The sequence below is a fragment of the Acomys minous genome (genome assembly GCF_964271855.1).
Source record: "Acomys minous genome assembly, chromosome: 5".
NCBI classification, from domain to species: domain Eukaryota; kingdom Metazoa; phylum Chordata; class Mammalia; order Rodentia; family Muridae; genus Acomys; species Acomys minous.
This window is the reverse complement of record NC_140494.1, coordinates 37,741,860-37,759,792: the sequence shown is the minus strand read 5'-3', so window position 1 is coordinate 37,759,792 and position 17,933 is coordinate 37,741,860. Positions and strand designations below refer to the sequence as shown.

Sequence of the window (17,933 nt, the reverse complement as noted above, 5' to 3'; positions counted from 1 at the left end):
AATTTTGGGAGTAACCACTATCTGTCTGATTGGATTTAAGTCTACTCACCAGGATGGAATTCAGCTAAAATCTAGCTAACTTTCTGGAGAGGTCCCAGGCCCTGGAGGAGAATGGATTAATGTCATTTTCCTAACTCCTTATATCAGGGAACACTGGCACACATGTCATTATTATTCATATGTACATTTATCTCTTCTAAGGTTGTTATGCACTGAACACTTGTGTGCCTCAAAACTCATTTGTTAAAATCTTATTACCAAGGCATTGGCATTTGGCTATGGGCCCAGTGGGATGTGAATAGATCATCAGAGTGGAGGTAGTCGCCAAGCGTAAGAGCTTCCTCACAAGAACCTCTCCATGCTGCCACCACCCTCACAACAGACTTCTGCTATCCAAAACCCCATAAAATAAAATTAAGTCTACAGTATTTTGTAACAGAAGACACCTGGGAACAAGAGATACCACAAGTCAAAGTAGTGGTTGGTCAAAAGCTCTTAATTACCACCATTTATCCAGCTTGTTCTTTCGAAAGCATGCTCTGGCCCATTAAGCACACCAAGATGTTGTGTAATTTAATCAATTTTAATTAACATTCTTGTTGCAAAGCCGTTTCTTTTAAACACATGAGTATAATTGATTTATATACTTACTGAAAAGTAAATTTGCCTCTTCCTTGCCGTGAAGCAAGAAAACTGACACCTTTTAGTGGTGATGTTTGACTTTGGCACTTTAATCAGGTGTCTTGTTACACTCATGGAAAGGGCTCATGATTGGAGAACAAGTCCTTTCCCCTTCTATGATTTTGCCTTCATGAAAGAAAGGGGCCCTAACAAAGACAGAAACACTCAGTTTGGGGGAGAGAAACTGCAGGAGCGCGTTCTCCCAATCCCACAGTTCATCCTTATCATGAGCCATTGCATTGGATAAGCAGGGATGCCTTTCTCTGGGATTTATCTCAAGGTGCCGATAGCCATGCGCCTCCTCCTCTCCATCCTGACTCACCCCTCCAAGGAAGACTGGTCCATTCTAGTCAGATTCTCTGAATGGGATTCATGTAGGGCGGTGATGAAGGGGACAGAACACTCAGTTACAAGTTTCCATGAAATAACTGGAAGCCACTTTCATAAACGATACAATGTGAAAAGGAAAGGGACCCCAGGGGCAATCAAAACCAAAACCAAGTGAAGGTTCAAGAGAGGGGAGGGCGCTCACACACTCATCGCCGCAGCAGCTGGCTCTCTGATGATGGCACGGAGCTTTGAGGTCTTCAGATGTTGGGGAAGGAAAAGGGGCTGACATTGGCTAGCAAGGTTGCCCTTCATGGCTATAATAGAGTGTAAAGATTTGAGTTTTCCAACATGTTATATTCACAGGAGAGTGCACAGGCTTTCTCATAGTCTAACTCCCATGAGTGCTAACTCTTTCTATAGGCCTGAAGTCTACTTAAGTGGTGAATTTCCCAGATTGTATCTCAGTGCAACCTCTTCCATGGTTGCAAAGCTCACATGCTTCCTTCCTCCCTTATGCATCCATGTGGTGTCTAATGCCTGCACACAACCTTGGTGTAAAAACAATGAGCCCTAGGATGCAGTTTCCCTCAAATCTGCCTCTTCCACAGTAGGTTATAATTCTAGCTTCTTGAATGAAGCACACCAACAAAACTCCACAAAACAAACCTCTGATCACTTCCCCCATCTAATTTAAGCAGCAAGAGCCATCTGCATCACTCTTTATCCTATCGCTCAGAAGTGGACCATTTTTTTTTTATCCTTGTTCAGTGCCATCTCCATGAAAACCACCACATCTTACTCTTCCTTGTTTCTTCTCTCCCCAGCAAAAGCGAGCACATCATGAGCAAAGCCACATCATGAGCTCCGCTTCAAATCCCTCACAGCTTTTCAAAGCACCAGGAAAGACATTCATAGTCCATACGGTGGGCTGCAGTACGGGAGCCATGAAGGCCTGCTGGACACTGTTTCTCCCATCCCATAATATGCCTGCTATCCTAAGGTGTGCTTTAGTTTTTGATTACCCACCAAGCAAACTGCCTCTACCATAATATTCCTCATTACTGATGCCAGGGCAATTCCACTCTGCCCATTTCTAGTGGGCACGAATGATACTGCTTTCTCATTATTTTCCTCTTTTGAGATAATACTAAAAACTGGCTTTTTGAAAAGAGTATTAAAGAATTACTGAAAGCATATCTTTAAGTGAGTAAGGAAATTGACAGAGTCTAAGTAGAAGTAATCGTTCTGAGGCTGTAATTTTGCTATTAAAAATTTAAAAGTAAAGTATCATTATTATTAGCTTAGCTTGGATAATGAAACACAAGATATCTAACTAAACATTATTAATAAAACTTATCCTCGCTTCAACAATTTTCACAATGCTTGGTTTAATATAATTATTGAGTTTGACAGATGATTTGAATAAAATAATTGAAACATGCAAAAACGTTCCATGTTTGATTATTATTTGGTCTTTGAAAGAGCTTCGTATTTGTAATAAAGTTGTACATATACAGTACAGGCAGAATGGCAAAAGAACCCTGAAAAGAGGATTCAATTGATAATTTAATTAATTCTATTCAAATCTTGAGACTAGAGCCAGGTTCCAAAAATTTGGCTGGTTAAAGAAGGTTACAGAACCTTTTCCAGAAAAATGTTCTCGTCAACTGACTATTTCTAAGTTTTTAAAAAATCCCTCTGTTAGTCATTAATTCACTCACTCACTCATCCCTAATCACTGTTTGTCTTTTTTTTTTTAATAAAAGACCTAACAGGTAACAGATGTAACTATCTTGATTTGTCATTTACCCCAAACCTACAATTATCAAAATACCACACTGTCCCGTATATATATGCTCAATTATCACTTTTTAATTAAAATACAAAAATTACAAATTCACAGCTATGGATCTATACATTATGAAGAAGATGCAGTGTCATTACAACACAACAAAGCTAGAAAAAAAAGGTAACAGTGTGTCAGTAAAAGCAGGATGTATGAATTTCAATGAGAATACTCCACACAGATTAGATAAGAAATAAAATCACTAAGTCCATTGATGGTATCAAACACCGACAGGTGCTGATACTTGACAAACCTAAGGGAACCAGGGGCAGATGCAGTGTGCAGTCTGCGGTTAATATCTACCAAAGTAAGGGATGCATCCATGAATTTAGTTTGATTAGGAGCTGGAATTAAGATTTTTTTAAAAAATGAAATCAGGGGCCATGAATTTCTGTACTGCCAGAGAGTAGAAAGCAACCTGGAAATCCTCAGAGACCCTAAGTAGAAAAAGGCACAACTGATATTCAATATCCTCAGTCTTATTCCATGCCAGGGATGTTGATGCAAGTCTCCATGACCTACTAAGACATTATCCACCTAGGGATATAGCCAAAGATGGTACCTTGAGCAGGTGAATTCCAGAGGTCTCCGGCATGAAAAGCAACCTCAGTGATGCATTTATAAGAAAGAATGTATGAGGTAACTGTGAAAAATAGCCCTGACTATGAAGTCATGTCTAAATTAGAAACAGTGAAAGGAGAAACCTCCATGGCATAGTCAACAGGCCAAGTGACACAATCCATCCACTTATGGGCCTTAACTAATGGAATGAAGCCAACCATATTATCACAGCAGATAAAAGAAATGGGTGTTCAAAATCAACAGACAAAATACAGAACTGTGTAACTTAGAAGTCACCTTTTCACAGCAACCCAGCAAACACACTTATAATTGGAATTACAAATGTAAAGTGGGTGTTGAATTAACCTCAATGTAGCACAGACATACAAAGTAGTGGACCCTGAAGGAAAAGACTGTAGAGCTTGCAATCCAAGATGGAAACACAATGCACAGTTGGGAGCTCTGGGCTGGAAGGGAAGCAATGGATATGGCATTGTCTCCTTTGTAGGCAGGCAGCTCATCAACTCAGCAAAGACAGGAAAGGTGACACTCAGGCACTTGGGAATATAGGGGCAGATGCACGTCTATGCCAAGAAGTCAGAAGAGACAAAAATTCTTAAAGGATGCAGATTCCCTGCAAAGTCATGCAATGAGACTGCAATAACAGAGAATGGGATGAATCCACATGAATTATACATGTGGGGACCCGTGCTTCAGAACCGGCAGGAGAATTTAAGAATTTGATTGATCCTTTAAAAATTAGGAGAACACAAGACCCAGCTAATCCACTCCTTGGAATATACCCAGAAGATGCTCCAGCACACAACAAGAAAATTTGCTCAACCATGTTCATAGCAGCCTTATTCATAATTGCCAGAACATGGAAACAGCCTAAGTGTCCCTCAGTAGAGGAATAGATAAAGAAACTGTGGTACATTTACACTATGGAATACTACTCAGCTATTAAAAACAAGGAATTCCCGAAATTTGTGGACAAATGGATTGAACTAGAAATGATCATAATGAGTGAGCTAACCTAGAAGCAGAAAGACTCAAATGGTATATACTCACTTATAACTGGACACTAGCCCAAGGGGCAGGACCCATGAAAGTCTTCACCTACCAGGAAAGTGGGATAGAGGTGAGGACATCCTATTGAGACTCTAGGTGAGAAAAATATAGGGGATAGGGAAGTAGGTGGATCCAGAGGGTCCTAGAAACCTATAAGAGGAACATTTTGATAGGTGGATCTGAGCCCAGGGGTTCTGCTTGATCTAAGGCACCAACCAAGGATTAAACGTGCAGTCATCATCAAACCCCTACCCAGATCTAGCCAAGGGACAGAACATTCTCCACAGCTAAGTGGAGACTGGGGACTGACTTTCACAGGATCTCTGGTGCCCCATATTTGGCCATGTCCCTTTGTTGGAGAGGCCCAATGGCACTCGGAGGAAGGATAGCGAACTACCAAGAAGAGACCTGATACCCTAGCACCAAATTCAGGGGGAGGAGGTCCCCCTCAGTCACAGTCATAGGGAAGGGGGATTGGGGTGAAAGTGGGAGGGAGGGAGGAATGGGAGGATGCATGGGATGGGATAGAAAATTACATGTAATATGAATTATTTTATTTTTCAATAAAAATGCGTTAAAAAATAAAAATAAAAATTAGGAGAATGAATACAAATAAGTTATCAAGATAAGATAGCAGAGATGAGGGTACTAATAAACAAATACAATAAAAATATAGATTAAATAGTATCCCATCAACATGTATTACAATTGAACAGATTGAAGAGATAATTTAGGAAACACACATAAAATGCAAACAGTGCCCAGAAGAAGAATCATATTTGTAGTACACAGGAAACAGGCTTAGCCTTTGGAAATTATGTGCTGTGGACACTGGGGTGTTTGCGACGTTACTCTGTGTCTCTTTAAAACAGTCGAAAGCAAACATCATTTAAATAGAAATAAACAGGACTCGTGCAAAAGTTAGGTGAGAGAAGAAAAGAAAGGCAATACAATAAGAGCTCTGAGACAGGCAGGGGGCCCGGAGCCGCTTCGGCTGCAGGAGCCTTTGCCTGGCCTTGCCTCTGACAACACCAGCAGCAAAGCTGGCCTATGTGGCCTGCACAGGGCTTGATGGTCAACTCGTGAGTGTTCAAGTTAGAAACAAGCATGTGGTGAAGCTCGAGAGAGTACACTTTCCCTGGGCTCATCAAGACACAGCAGAATATAAAAGACAAGAAAACCAAAGCCAACGTTGCAGGATGACACTGTGTTATGTAATGTCATCTTTTTTTTTAAAATTTGTAGGAATACTTACTTGAAATCTCTTTATTAAAACTGAGAACTATGAACTGTTTTTTTTTTTTAATCAGGCTTTTGTCTTCTTTGGGGATGTTTTTTTTTTTAAAACAGCCATTCATGCTTCTAACTCCTTCCAGTGAGTGACATCCCTGCATCACTTAGGATGTGGGTAACACAGAGGCTCATGTGATGGACAGATGCAGGGAGATGCACAGGCTCCCGGACTCAACAGTAGCAACGAGGCCGCAGCGCACTGGATAGTCATGACTTCACCCCCATGCCTCTGCTCCCTGGAAGTCTGGGTAGGGGACACATTTCTCTCATGTACCAGCTGCTGCAGGCCTGGTAACTAGAAAGAAACTTAATTTGCTGGCATTTTTGAACGGAAAGCTGATCAGCTGACAGTAGGAAATTTCACCGAGGATTTTTTTTTAAGCAGAAAAAAAGGATGTCTTTGGCCCATGTCTGCTGATGGAAATGTGTGGAAAAGAAGGAAATCTGGCGGGAACATCTCCAAAACTGGAGAGACAGCTGAGGAACTATACATATGAATAATGCCTTGCCTTGCTATTACTCCTATAAATGCCATTATTTTGGCTCAGTGCCCAGGATTAAAAAAAAAACCTTTGCTGTATAGAGGGGAAGACAGCACTTGTTTTTAATTGCTAAGCATCTTGGTCAGGAAAAAAAAATGCCACTCAAGCTAAGCAGGTTGGCTGCCCACAAATCCTGGATGCACTACACAGGGTAAATTGGAGCACACCATTGAATCCTGGCAGACTGAAAATGCTTGCTTGCTAGCTTTTTTCTTTTGGCACCTACAAAATAGGCGGTGGCAAGAGAAAAATCTATTTCAGAATTTTTTCTATATATCCATTTATTATAAGAATGATGAGTTTCTTAAAACGTCCTCTAAACAAAATTGAGAGTTGTCTTCTTTGGAGACAGCCACATTAAGAAAGTATGAGTGGTTGGCTCCTTTAGGAAACAGGATGGCAAAAGCAGGAGACAGAAAGTGGATAGGCAGCTTAGGGTACAGACTCTGGAGGCAGGAGGGAGGTCTGGGTCCTGAGTAACCCTGCCTTGACTGTGGCAATGTGACCAGAACACCAGTTCAGGCACTGCTCCTGTCTGCTGAACAGCGTTGGAACCAGATCGCTGGCTTTTCATGGTGGAAGCTGACTATATCTATCCCCAGGTTTCAGTGCATCTCCTAAATGATGTGAGGTTAACTTTTAAGATGGAGGATTGTCACAGAAACCTCAATCAGTGCTCTGTTGGTGCCCATTGACGATAGCTATTTTCCTTTGTCAAGAAACTGTAATTTACACCTGCCCTTGGTTAAAGACCAAAGAGTCTAAGCTACCCAAACACAATGGTAATCCAGCCTGGCCTGTCAATCACCTGGCCAAGCAGCCACTTCAAAGAAAGGCTGATTCACCTGGCGCCATGCTAAAGAGATGAGAAGAAGAATGTAAGTCCCCTTCTCAGAAACTCAGCTCTCACCACTGGGTGAGAATACTGGCTTAAGCCTGCCTGACTTTCTGAGTTACTCAGAAAAGTGTAATTTTTTTTTCTTTTCTCCATGTCTCTCTTTCAGATATTGTCCAAAACCCCCAGTCACTTAGGGCAATCTCACTCTTTCTCTAAAGTCCCACTCTACATCAACATTTCTACCCCACAGTTGCTTACAAATGGCATAGGTTGCTCTCGCCTCCTTTCCTATCAATTTCCTTCAGGAATTCTCTAACATTTAGAGCTTACCTGGCTTGCATTTTTCTTTAAAACTCTCATAAAGTTGCCTTCAAGCTTTCTTCTGAATCTGTTCTTAAATCCTTTTATTATGGAGCCTAAGAACGCTGAGATGAGACCCCAGCCTCCCCAGTTACAATAGAATGCTTTTTGCCAGTGGGCAGGACCTGAAGGAATCCATCCTAAAGTATGGGTCCTGCTTGGCTCAGATTTTCCTCCTCTGTATCCATGTCTCTCTTAAAATCAGCTGGACTACAGAGGGTGTATTTAAGACAAAAGGAGGGTGCATAGCTCACAGAATGTACAAAAGATGGAGGCGTGGGCACGCCCAGAGAGGGTGCTGCTCTTTCCTCTAATGACATTGTATGTACACACACATGCACATGTACATGTGCAGGTGTACTGTTCTGTGCATGTGTGCTGTGGAGGCCGGAGGTTGCTGCTAGCTACCTTATTTTTTTTTGAGACAGTGTTTCTCACCTAACCGAAAGCTTGTCATTTTGGCTAAAATAACTGAGAAAAAAAACCATCCCAGGATCCACTTGTCTCTGACCCCACCCAGTGCTGGGGCTACAGGATGTGCTGCAGGACCGAGTTTTTACTGTGGGTGTTAGGGCTCCAATGTCAGTTCCTCATGCTTGTTAGGTGAGCGCTGTGTGACTGCGCCATTTCTTTAGCCCCCATCAATGTCATCTAAAAAATCAGAAATGGCACAATTTCTAACAAAAACTAGATATTGGCCTGGGCACGTGGCAGAACACTCCTCTCACACGCTTAAGGCTCTAGGCGTGGTCCTCGGCATTATAAGAAACTAGAGCACCTTGCAATTGAGCTCTTTGTAGATAAAGCCTATTGCTCTATATTGTCGAGACTGGGCATCAGACGAAAACCAAGACCAAGGAATAAAGGTCAAGTTTATTTATAAACATTTCTATAAGGAAAATCAGACTAGCCATACTGAAAATCCAATATTATCATCACTAACTAAGCCTTAACCACCAAAATCCGCACTACCTCTCCACTGCTGTGATTCCATGAAGATGAATGGCCCCTCTGTTTTGTAACTTAGCACTCTTGCATAGCCTTTAAATCCATCCAGGCTCCAGCGGAGAGGCACACCAGCTGAGAATCCCACCGGGGGGCGGGCTCATTAACTTACTTTGGCACTACAAGAATCTGTACGATGAAGATGCAGAGAAAGATGAGGCAGGCACAGGTCACGTAGTACTTGAATGCCGGCAGGGCAGTGGCTCGGTACTGAGGAGGAAAAGGACATGGTTGGTTGTTGTCTTGAGAAGAGCTGCGCTTAGCTACCCAGTAGCCTAGTTACATCTGGGACAGGCTGATGCTTGGGAATTGTAGATTTCAGCAGAAACAAGCGATGGCTGCTTGTCTCAGGCAGTAAGAGTGTCCTCCCTCCGGATGAACTGTGAGTGACTTACAAAGGCTGCGATGCATGGTTGTAAACGCTGAAAACCCACTTCCATGTAATGAGGTCAAGCCAGCAAGGAAGAAAACAGCCCAGAAAAAAAAAATCTGCCTGGAAGGGCTCTGTCGATCTTGCCCGTGTCCTAGTTTCTGTTGTCTAGCATTATTTGGAGAAAGGGAATGACTTTCCAAACGACGACACTGTATATATGCAACATAGGTACTGACAGACATAGGAAATGCACACTTTTTTTTAACACTTTATCTCATTATTTGTCTCAATGCTACTTAAAGTGTTGAGTGAAGATAGGAGACAAAAGGTCTGTGGGATTGGCTCTGAGGCTGGCTCAGGGAGCCTCCTTTCCCTTGTCCAGCACCACCAGGGTTCTGTCTAAAACGCAAGACCATTGTTCCTGGTTGACTCAGGGACACAAAGGCAGATGCCACTGTAGCCACTGATGATGGTGGTGGCTGAGAGCTCAGTTCCAAGTGATTTACAACTCAGAGTGTTTTAGGTACTAAACACATAGCCTGACAGCAGACCCACAGGGAGGCGGAAACTATTTCTGTTCCTGTTTCTGGTTGAGGGGACTCCAGAGCAGAATTCATATTAATATGAATGATTAATATGCTATGGGACTTGCAGTGCACAAAGCCCTAGGATCTGCATCAGGAAGACGGAAGGCAGCCTTCCACACAGGAAACTACACATGCTTCCCAAACCAAGCGCAGAACAGAATGAAAGGAGACGAAGTTTTTGTGAAATGGCATCGGAACTTCTTTGTAGATCAGGTTCTATCAGCTACCTAGCTGGTTCACCTAGGAACCGCCTGGCCTGGTTCCCAAGTTGGGAAGAAGCAGATGCAATTCTTGAACTGGAATCACTCACGTTTTGGTGCTGACTCTATTCTCTCCCCTTTTACTAGAAGTGCAGGCTGTGGGTGCCTAAAGCCCAGTGTTCTCCAGACTTTGCCTTAGCGTTGGCATCTGCAGATAGCCACACACGGGGACCGAGTGTACAATTACTCAAAAGCTGTGTTCTTAATGATGATTACCTTCTCCTTATTAGAGTTTTTTTTTTCCTGCTGAATTTTGTGACTTAATAGCCAGGACAATTTGCATGCTGATGAAGGCGTTACATTAGCATAATTGCTGGAATGTGATTAGGCCCTATGCGTTCCTATTCCTTCTTTAGCTTTTCACTTCTCCAGAGCTCTGTTGGAGATGGGTTGATTTGCCTTTTGGTATCACCCAAGGACTTTCTAGAAGGATGGTATAGTGCGGCAGCCCTTAAGCATCTCTTTGTTAGGGTAAGACAGTACTAAGTATTAATTTGGTAATAATTTGTAGACAAAGCATTTTACTGAGGAGGCGGCAACTGGTCTTCTTGACCAGGCGCACAAAGAGAAACTTGGGCGTGCTGGTGAGATCCATCTTCATGGACTTTGGAAAGACTTGTGATGCTTGATGTTTTCATTCAGTTTCAACAAAAGTATGAGCTGAGTCTTCTGAGTAGAATATTCATGACAGTTGTACAAATACTGCCACCGACCTAATCATGTTGTTCAATCTGCACTTGTAACTATGAGGTTGGATGATGGATGTGACCTCTGATCCCGGTTCCTTCTATCAACACAAAAACAGGAGTGGATGGGGTTCAGGTGGCCTAACAGAACTGCACATCCTTCTTGGGGCGATTTTAAACCTGCACTTAGCAAATCTATAAAAATCAAACATCTTCTGCTTTTATTTTTTGACGCTAAGCCAGCTCTAAGAGTCATGGTACCAAAGTCTTTAGATGAAGAAAAATGAAAAGTTTGAGTTTTCTAATTTTCCTAATGAAGTGGCTAGATGTAAATCCAAGACTTTTGTCAACATATTAGAAAAATCTGTGCAACAGCACTGCCTATTTATTAGGAGTGATTTTGTTGTTTTTGTTGTTGTTGCTTTAGAGCAGCAGTTTTGAACCTATGGGTCGTGACCCATTTTGGGGGTCATGTGACCCTTTCACAGAGGCCACCTAAGACAATTGGAAAAACAGATATTTAGAAATGATTTATAACAGTAGCAAAATTACAGTTATAAAGTAACAATGAAACTAATGTTGGGGTTTGGGGTCACTGTAACATGAGGAATTGTAGTAAAGGCTTTCATATTAGGAAGGTTGAGAACCATGGCTTTAAAGGCTTTTCTGAGAAAATTTTACACAAAAACTATTGCTGTTTCCTGTTGTTTCTGAATCTCAGCCATGCATCTCTACTTCCAGGAGTACAGAGGATACCAATGGGGCAAAGAAAGAGTTTGGAAAAAAATGTGCTGACTGAGTGCTTGGGAGCAGCAGAGGCGAGCCAGGCAGCCCTGACCCAGTTAGAGGCAGTGTGCATCAGTGTTGCAGAAACCAGAATGCCCAATGTCTGAAATTATTGGAGAACAAATTCAACAAATGTTTCAAACACAGATATTAGTAGATTATTTCACTGAAAACTATATTAAAGATATCCACTCAGTTGCATGAGTAAAATCAAAACTATTTCAGAAAGAAAACCGTAATAGTTTTAATAGGGAAAATGGCTTACTTCTTTTTCTATATTCTTGTTATAGAAAAGCAGGGAGACTCTCTGAATGTCTTCAGACTTGAGCCACTGCCTGGAAGTGAGAAAGACAGACAACTTCAAACATCCAACCAAGCATCTGGAGCTACTTAAAATAAAATAAAATGCTCAGTGTTTTTCTTTCTCGAATGTAAACCCTGCCAATCTGAATATAGTTTTGGCATATAATGTCGATTTGTTTGGTTTGGATACCTGAAATATCTACAAATGTAGCAGGATCTATACATGTAACATGCACAGTCACACAATGCCCTTCTGGGAAAATTCACATATTACAACTGACGTATTAGATCAAAACTGAAGTTAACCAAGTAAACAGCTAACAAGAGAACTCGTCCCAAGATTTCAACCACATCCACTCGCTGGAGGTCCTCTCACTGTCACCTTCTCACTTCAAGAAATTTAAAAAACATGCTGGAATGATGCTTTAAAAAAATCAAGTCATATGTAGATATAGTTTTAGTTTTTTGAAGAACCTCTACTGATTTCCATAGTGACTGGACTCATTAAAATAGTTACTTGTTTATGAGAATCAAGGAGGAGGAGGTCAGGGAAGGAGGAAAAGGAGAGCACAGGGCCGGGGGTGGGGCCCACATTTAGAATATATTATATATCGAATGAAACTGTCTTTATGGAACCCAGTGCTATCTACAAATACACCTTATTAAATGACTGATAAAAATAGCAATATAAAGATCCACTGGATTATAATGTTGATATAAACTTAAAACATCACAAACATGTGCACATAAACCTGATACTGAAAAATAAATGAAAATCCTATGTGTGAGTTCATCCTTTCCCTCCACACCACATTATGTCTTTCACAAATCTATTATAGGTAGACATAGTGAAGGTATAAGGACAAAGATGTTTGCTGGAACGCTTGCTGTAACCCCCAGGGAACAACACAGGATGAGCCACACAGCCATGCATTTGACAATAAATGAGATGAGAGAGAGACAGACAGACAGACACATGCTTATCACATTAACGACTACAGAAACGCAAGACCATGTCCAAATCCGATAAAGAGAAGTATCTGGAGACACTGAGAACAAATCATTACTGGTCAGTTTGGATTGCTGGTCATTGAAGAGCGTGCATGTCTGTTTCCCTGAGTTTCCTTCAATAAAACTTTGTCTAATCGAAAAAAAATAGTGTTAAATATAGAGGCCTGTATATGTTTATAGCCTCATATATCTATAATTACACATATTTACATAGATATCTAGATATGGGTGTTTGATATTTTTATTATCTATTATCATCTGTCAATCATTTATCATCTATTTATCAATCATCCGTCATCTATGTATCCATCCACATCCATCTAGCCATCTATTCTTGTATCTATCATCTGCCTATAGAACATCTATCTCTTTTTATTCATTCATTTGTCTATATATCTGCCAATCTATATGTCTATCTTTATATCTAGGTATGTATGTACCTACCCATTTATGTATCTGAGTACATGCATTACAAAATCTCAAAGGAATGTGTTTTACACAAATTTCCATAAAAGTTATATAAACATTTCAACAATTATAAATCACATACATTTCTTTTTTTAAATTATATGTATTTGTTTATCACATGGCGCAGTGCACACATGGATGGCAGAGAACAATTTGCAGGAGTTGGTTTTCTCTTTCCACCATGTGGGTCGCAGGGATCATCTTAGGTCATCAGGCTTGGCAGCAAGCTCCTTCACCCACTCAGCCATCTTGCTGGCCCTGAAGTTCTTAACACAGTATGTTTGCAATACACTGAATTAGGGAGACGCAGGATGAACATTTGTGAGGAGTCATGGTAGAAAAAGAAGTGAAACGGTTTGTCTGCCAAGCACTTGTCAAGATTGCAGAGCAGGCCGGCGAGAGCAGACTGACATCCATGATGGTGGTTAACGACTCCATAGCTGGGAGATGAGCAATACCGAGGAGGTGGGATTGCTAGGGTCCTTGACCCCTTCTCTGTCCTGACTGTCACCACCAGACTGTCACCATTACCAGCCTGAATGCCGAGGTGGGATTGCTAGGGTCCTTGACCCCTTCTCTGTCCTGACTGTCACCATTACCAGCCTGACTGACTCAGAAGACAGGGCCAACAGCCCTTTACCTGAGGCTTCTGAGCCAATAGTGTGTTCTAGAATAGATGCCATTAAAACTGCAATTAAGAACTACACTGCTTAGCTGAAGGTGAAGCTACAGGTTTCAAAGCAAATAATGTTGGTATTTCTTACTACTGTAACAGATGTAGACTTTGATCTATTCTATGAGACGACTGTTAAGACTCAGCCCTTGATTTTATTTCCACTTTTTAAAGTTCATTCTTATTTTATTTACAGATTTCTATTTTGGGGAAAGCAGTTTTAAAATTTTAAATTAGGAATAAAAAATTGATTCTTATTAAAAATACCCAGAAAATAATATTGCATTTATAATTTTTATTATGTTTTAATTGATTTTGTGTGCATGAGTGTGTGTGTATTTAGGCACATACATGCCACTGCTGATGTGTGGATGTTAGAGGCTAACTTGTCAATTCTTCCTGGTTCTGGGGATTGAACTTAGATCGTCAGGGTCAGTCACAAGCTCCTTTACCAGTTGCTGCCCCCAAAACAAATTTTATCCACACTCACTGTTACAACTGTGTTTATTAGAGTTTGTGTACCACAAGCAGATAAATTATGCCAAATTTTATTTTTCTTTTATTAAAAGAAATCAAAATTTAGTTTTAAAAATGCTCCCAGAAGCTGGGCGTAGTGGTACGCACGTTTAATCCCAGCACTCAGGAAGCAGAGGCAGGCAGATCTCTGAGTTCGAGGCCAGCCTGGTCTACAAAGTGAGTCCAGGACAGCCAGGGATATACAGATAAACCTTGTCTCAAAAACAAAACAAAACAAAACAAAAATGCTCTCAGAAAACAAAAATTTGTAAATAAAATAAGAATGAACTTTAAAACCGGAAATAGGAGCAGTTCTCCCTTTCCCATGAGGGCGTGGCCTGCATGTCCAGGTTTACAGCTCCTATGTCCTGCAGGAAGGCAACAGGAGGACTTACATGCCCAGCACTGCCAAAGCCCAGCATGGGCAGGAATTCCTGAGGAAACCACCAAACAAACAGCAAATCCACACTCTCTCACTCCCCCTTTCCCATAGGAAGGCCGGCCTGACCTGTGGCTTCTTGCTTGAAGCAATAAGTGATGTTCACATCTAATGGTGTTTTTGGATTGAGCGACTACATGGTCTCCACACATTTATTCTCTGTGAGGCCCCCAAAGGTCTCTCCTGGGACTTATCCACGGAAGTCCCTCTCATGACTTGTACGGAATTTGCATTTAATATCATGGTCTGTTTATTTGATATGGCTAGGCCTGCATTCCCCTCTCTGAGGTGTTTACAGAACTGACTAGGCTATTTGAAGTATGTGGGCTGAAAAGGTCAGATATTATTTTTGGAAATTGTTGCTATAGAGTGACAGGAAAGGAGAGGAAAGAAAAGGAGAACTGAGGGAAGGGAAGAGGAAGAGAAGGAGAGAAAGTAGGAGGAAGGGCCCACAGAGGAATGGAGAGCCAGATTATATAAGTGTGCTGTACACTTCAGTTGCCTCTGGACCTCTGTGAGATCTCTGTGACATGGGTGTGCTCCTCTGTGGCACAGCTGACTCCCTCTATGGTGCAGGACAGTCCTCTCTAACATAAGTGAGGTCCTCAGTGACACAGGTGAGTCATCTATGGAACAGGCAGCATCCTTTACGACATAAATGAGGTCCTCCATGTCATAGCTGACTTCCTCTCTGTGACATAGCCAAGTTATCCTATGGCACAGGGGAGTTCCTATAGGACAGAGACGAGTTTCATGAAACAGCTAAGTTTCTCCATGCTTTATTTATTTATTATATGCTATTATTAAATTACTGAACAGTTATTAATCAATTCTAGGCATTAAGTTATTAGATGTTATATTAATTATCTTTTCTTTTCATTTAAATTATTTATAAAAATTTATCCACTTTACATCTGAAACATAGCCCCACCCCTTGTCTCCTCCTGGCCCTACCCTCCCTCCCTCTGCCCCCCTATGCCCCTTCCCTAGTCCTCAGAGAGGGGGAGCCCTCCTCCCCTACCCACTGACCCCAGCCTATCAAGTCTCATCCGGACTGCCTGTATACTCTTGCTCTGTGGCATGGTAAGGCCGCCCCACCATGGGGAAGTGATCAAAGACCAGGCAACAGAGTCCACGACAAGGACGGCCCCTGCTCCTCTTATTAGGGGACCCCTATGGAGACTGAGCTGCCTATTGGCTACATCTGAAAAGGGGGCCTAGGTCCTCTCGATGCATGGTCCTTGTTTGGTGGATCAGTCTCTGTAGGCTCCTCTGGGTGTCTAAGATTTTCTATTTTAAAATATGTAACAATGAGAGAGAGAGAGAGAGAGAGAGAGAGAGAGAGAGAGAGAGAGAGAGAGAGAGAGAGAGAGAGAGAATGGGGATACATGGGAAGAACTGGAGAAAGAAAAGGGAAGAGGAAAAAAATCATATAATTTTGTTTTAAATTTCAAAATAAAAGCAAAGTATATAACCTGGCACATGCATTTTCCTTGTATAATACTTGTCATGTTGTTTACTACTAAGTAACTGGGTAACTATTTTCTAGTCAAAACTTAATTTTTATAGCACAACAGAAATGTTGTTAGCAAAAGATAACAGGAGAGCAGATGGGATGAACTGACAAACTGGCCGAGACACTTGGGTTTGCCATGGTAGGGATGGCAGCACTGGAAAACACAACACTGTATTAACACACTAGACTTTGAAGTAGGCCAGCGGAAGACAAACCACTCACTTCTGAGCATTGATCCCATCAATTGCTTGGATCATCCTTTCATTCAATTCTTCTTCAAATCTCTTCTTCTGCGACTTAGTTCTATGCAGAAAGGAAACACTGTGAGTGCGCATGTTAGTGTGAAGGTAAATATAAGCACACACCCTCATCAGGGACTGAATCGATTGACCAAAACTACACTAAATACTAGTCTGTGAAACTCCCAGGGCTTTCAAAAATCACTACTGGAAGTCCTTAGTGTTTGACACAAAAGGACCTTCCTTCCCTAAGCGATGCACTAACCGCCGTTCCCCCCCCCCCCCCCCCCCGACATGGAGCCTTGGTAAACTGCAATTCCTGATTAGAACACACTGGCTGTAGAGACATCCCCAGAGGAATTTGTGTTGGTCATTCCTTTTTGATGGTCTTCTCAGCCAGTTTCAATGAACTTGCAAAGCTACTACAGTCTTTGTTTAGACCTCTCAGAGTTTCATTTCATACGTAAAGCTTTGAATATAATAGAATAGAATGTAAGCCTTCTGTGGTTTGCAAAAGTCGCAGCCACAGCCAGCCTGCTTCTGTTTGCACACTTACACATTACCACACGTGGTCTCAGGTGATCTTAAGACCCAACCCAAGACAGTTCCTAAGCGAACTACGACTACTGAAAGTGGGAGCCCCCACCCCGAAAGGTGGTTAAATCACATGAGAATAGCATAAAGGAGACCATGAGATTGCTATCTATTTTGAGAGTTAAATATCTACTGGAAAGGTTGAAGGCACAGGTTGGCCCTCGCTTCGGTCTAAATGAGGCCATGCCTGTCTTCAGACACCCGCGTCTACGTGGCTCAACACTAAGAGGTTAGATCCAATCTGGGATACTGCTTGGAGTTCCCGAGGTCTGATATGCCCTACGTACAGATAAGAGCACGGACAAATAGGAAATGTCACACTCATCACTTATCTGTAACTAAATCTCATAGAACTATCTGCGTTTATATTCTCACACTCTGCACTTTGTGTTCCTCTGTCTCTGTCATTCTCGGAATGGCCAAGGGCTGGTTTCATTCTAAAACAAAACTGACTGGGACGGATCAAACGGTACACATCTGGGCAGATCACTGATGAGGTCTCAGCACACTAAATTCCAGCCCACTTGAAGAAGGCACATTGATATTGGCCCTTGGTTTTTGCTTGTTTGGGGATCTCGCCGCGCCTTATGGAGGATCATCCTGTGCTCTACCACTGAGCCTCACCTCCATCCCCTTTGTAATCTTTTCATTTTTTAAGTGGAGCTTTAGCAATCATCTGGTGTGGACATGCACCCTCATTTACCGGCTCCCGGTGATGTACTCAGACCCTCATTTCAATATCCCAGTTCCAGGATGAGACTGGAATTTCGGGACTTCACTTCAGTGGTTTTCTTTTTTACATTCTGGCCACGTCTAAGGACACGCGCAGTTCGCCTGGCACTCACAGGTTAACGTACACATTTCCCGAGAGGTCTAGCTGATGTGTCAGCTTTGTTTATCCGCTCTGTGCTCAGCGTTAGTGCAAGAATGTCTGTGCAGGGCTCACCGTGTAAAG

General features: G+C 42.0%; 1 protein-coding gene across 1 annotated transcript in view; it reads right to left on the bottom strand.

Annotated features, from left to right (window-relative positions):
* Positions 1–17,933, bottom strand: part of ADCY2 (adenylate cyclase 2) — a 358,775-nt gene that overhangs the window by 67,612 nt on the left and 273,230 nt on the right. Inside the window, exons 12-14 of the mRNA XM_084782845.1 lie at positions 16,368–16,448; positions 11,485–11,554; positions 8,640–8,737 (exon numbers count right to left, since the gene is read on the bottom strand). Coding sequence (XP_084638971.1) covers positions 8,640–8,737; positions 11,485–11,554; positions 16,368–16,448 — 249 coding nt within the window. The remainder of the gene's footprint in view (positions 1–8,639; positions 8,738–11,484; positions 11,555–16,367; positions 16,449–17,933) is intronic.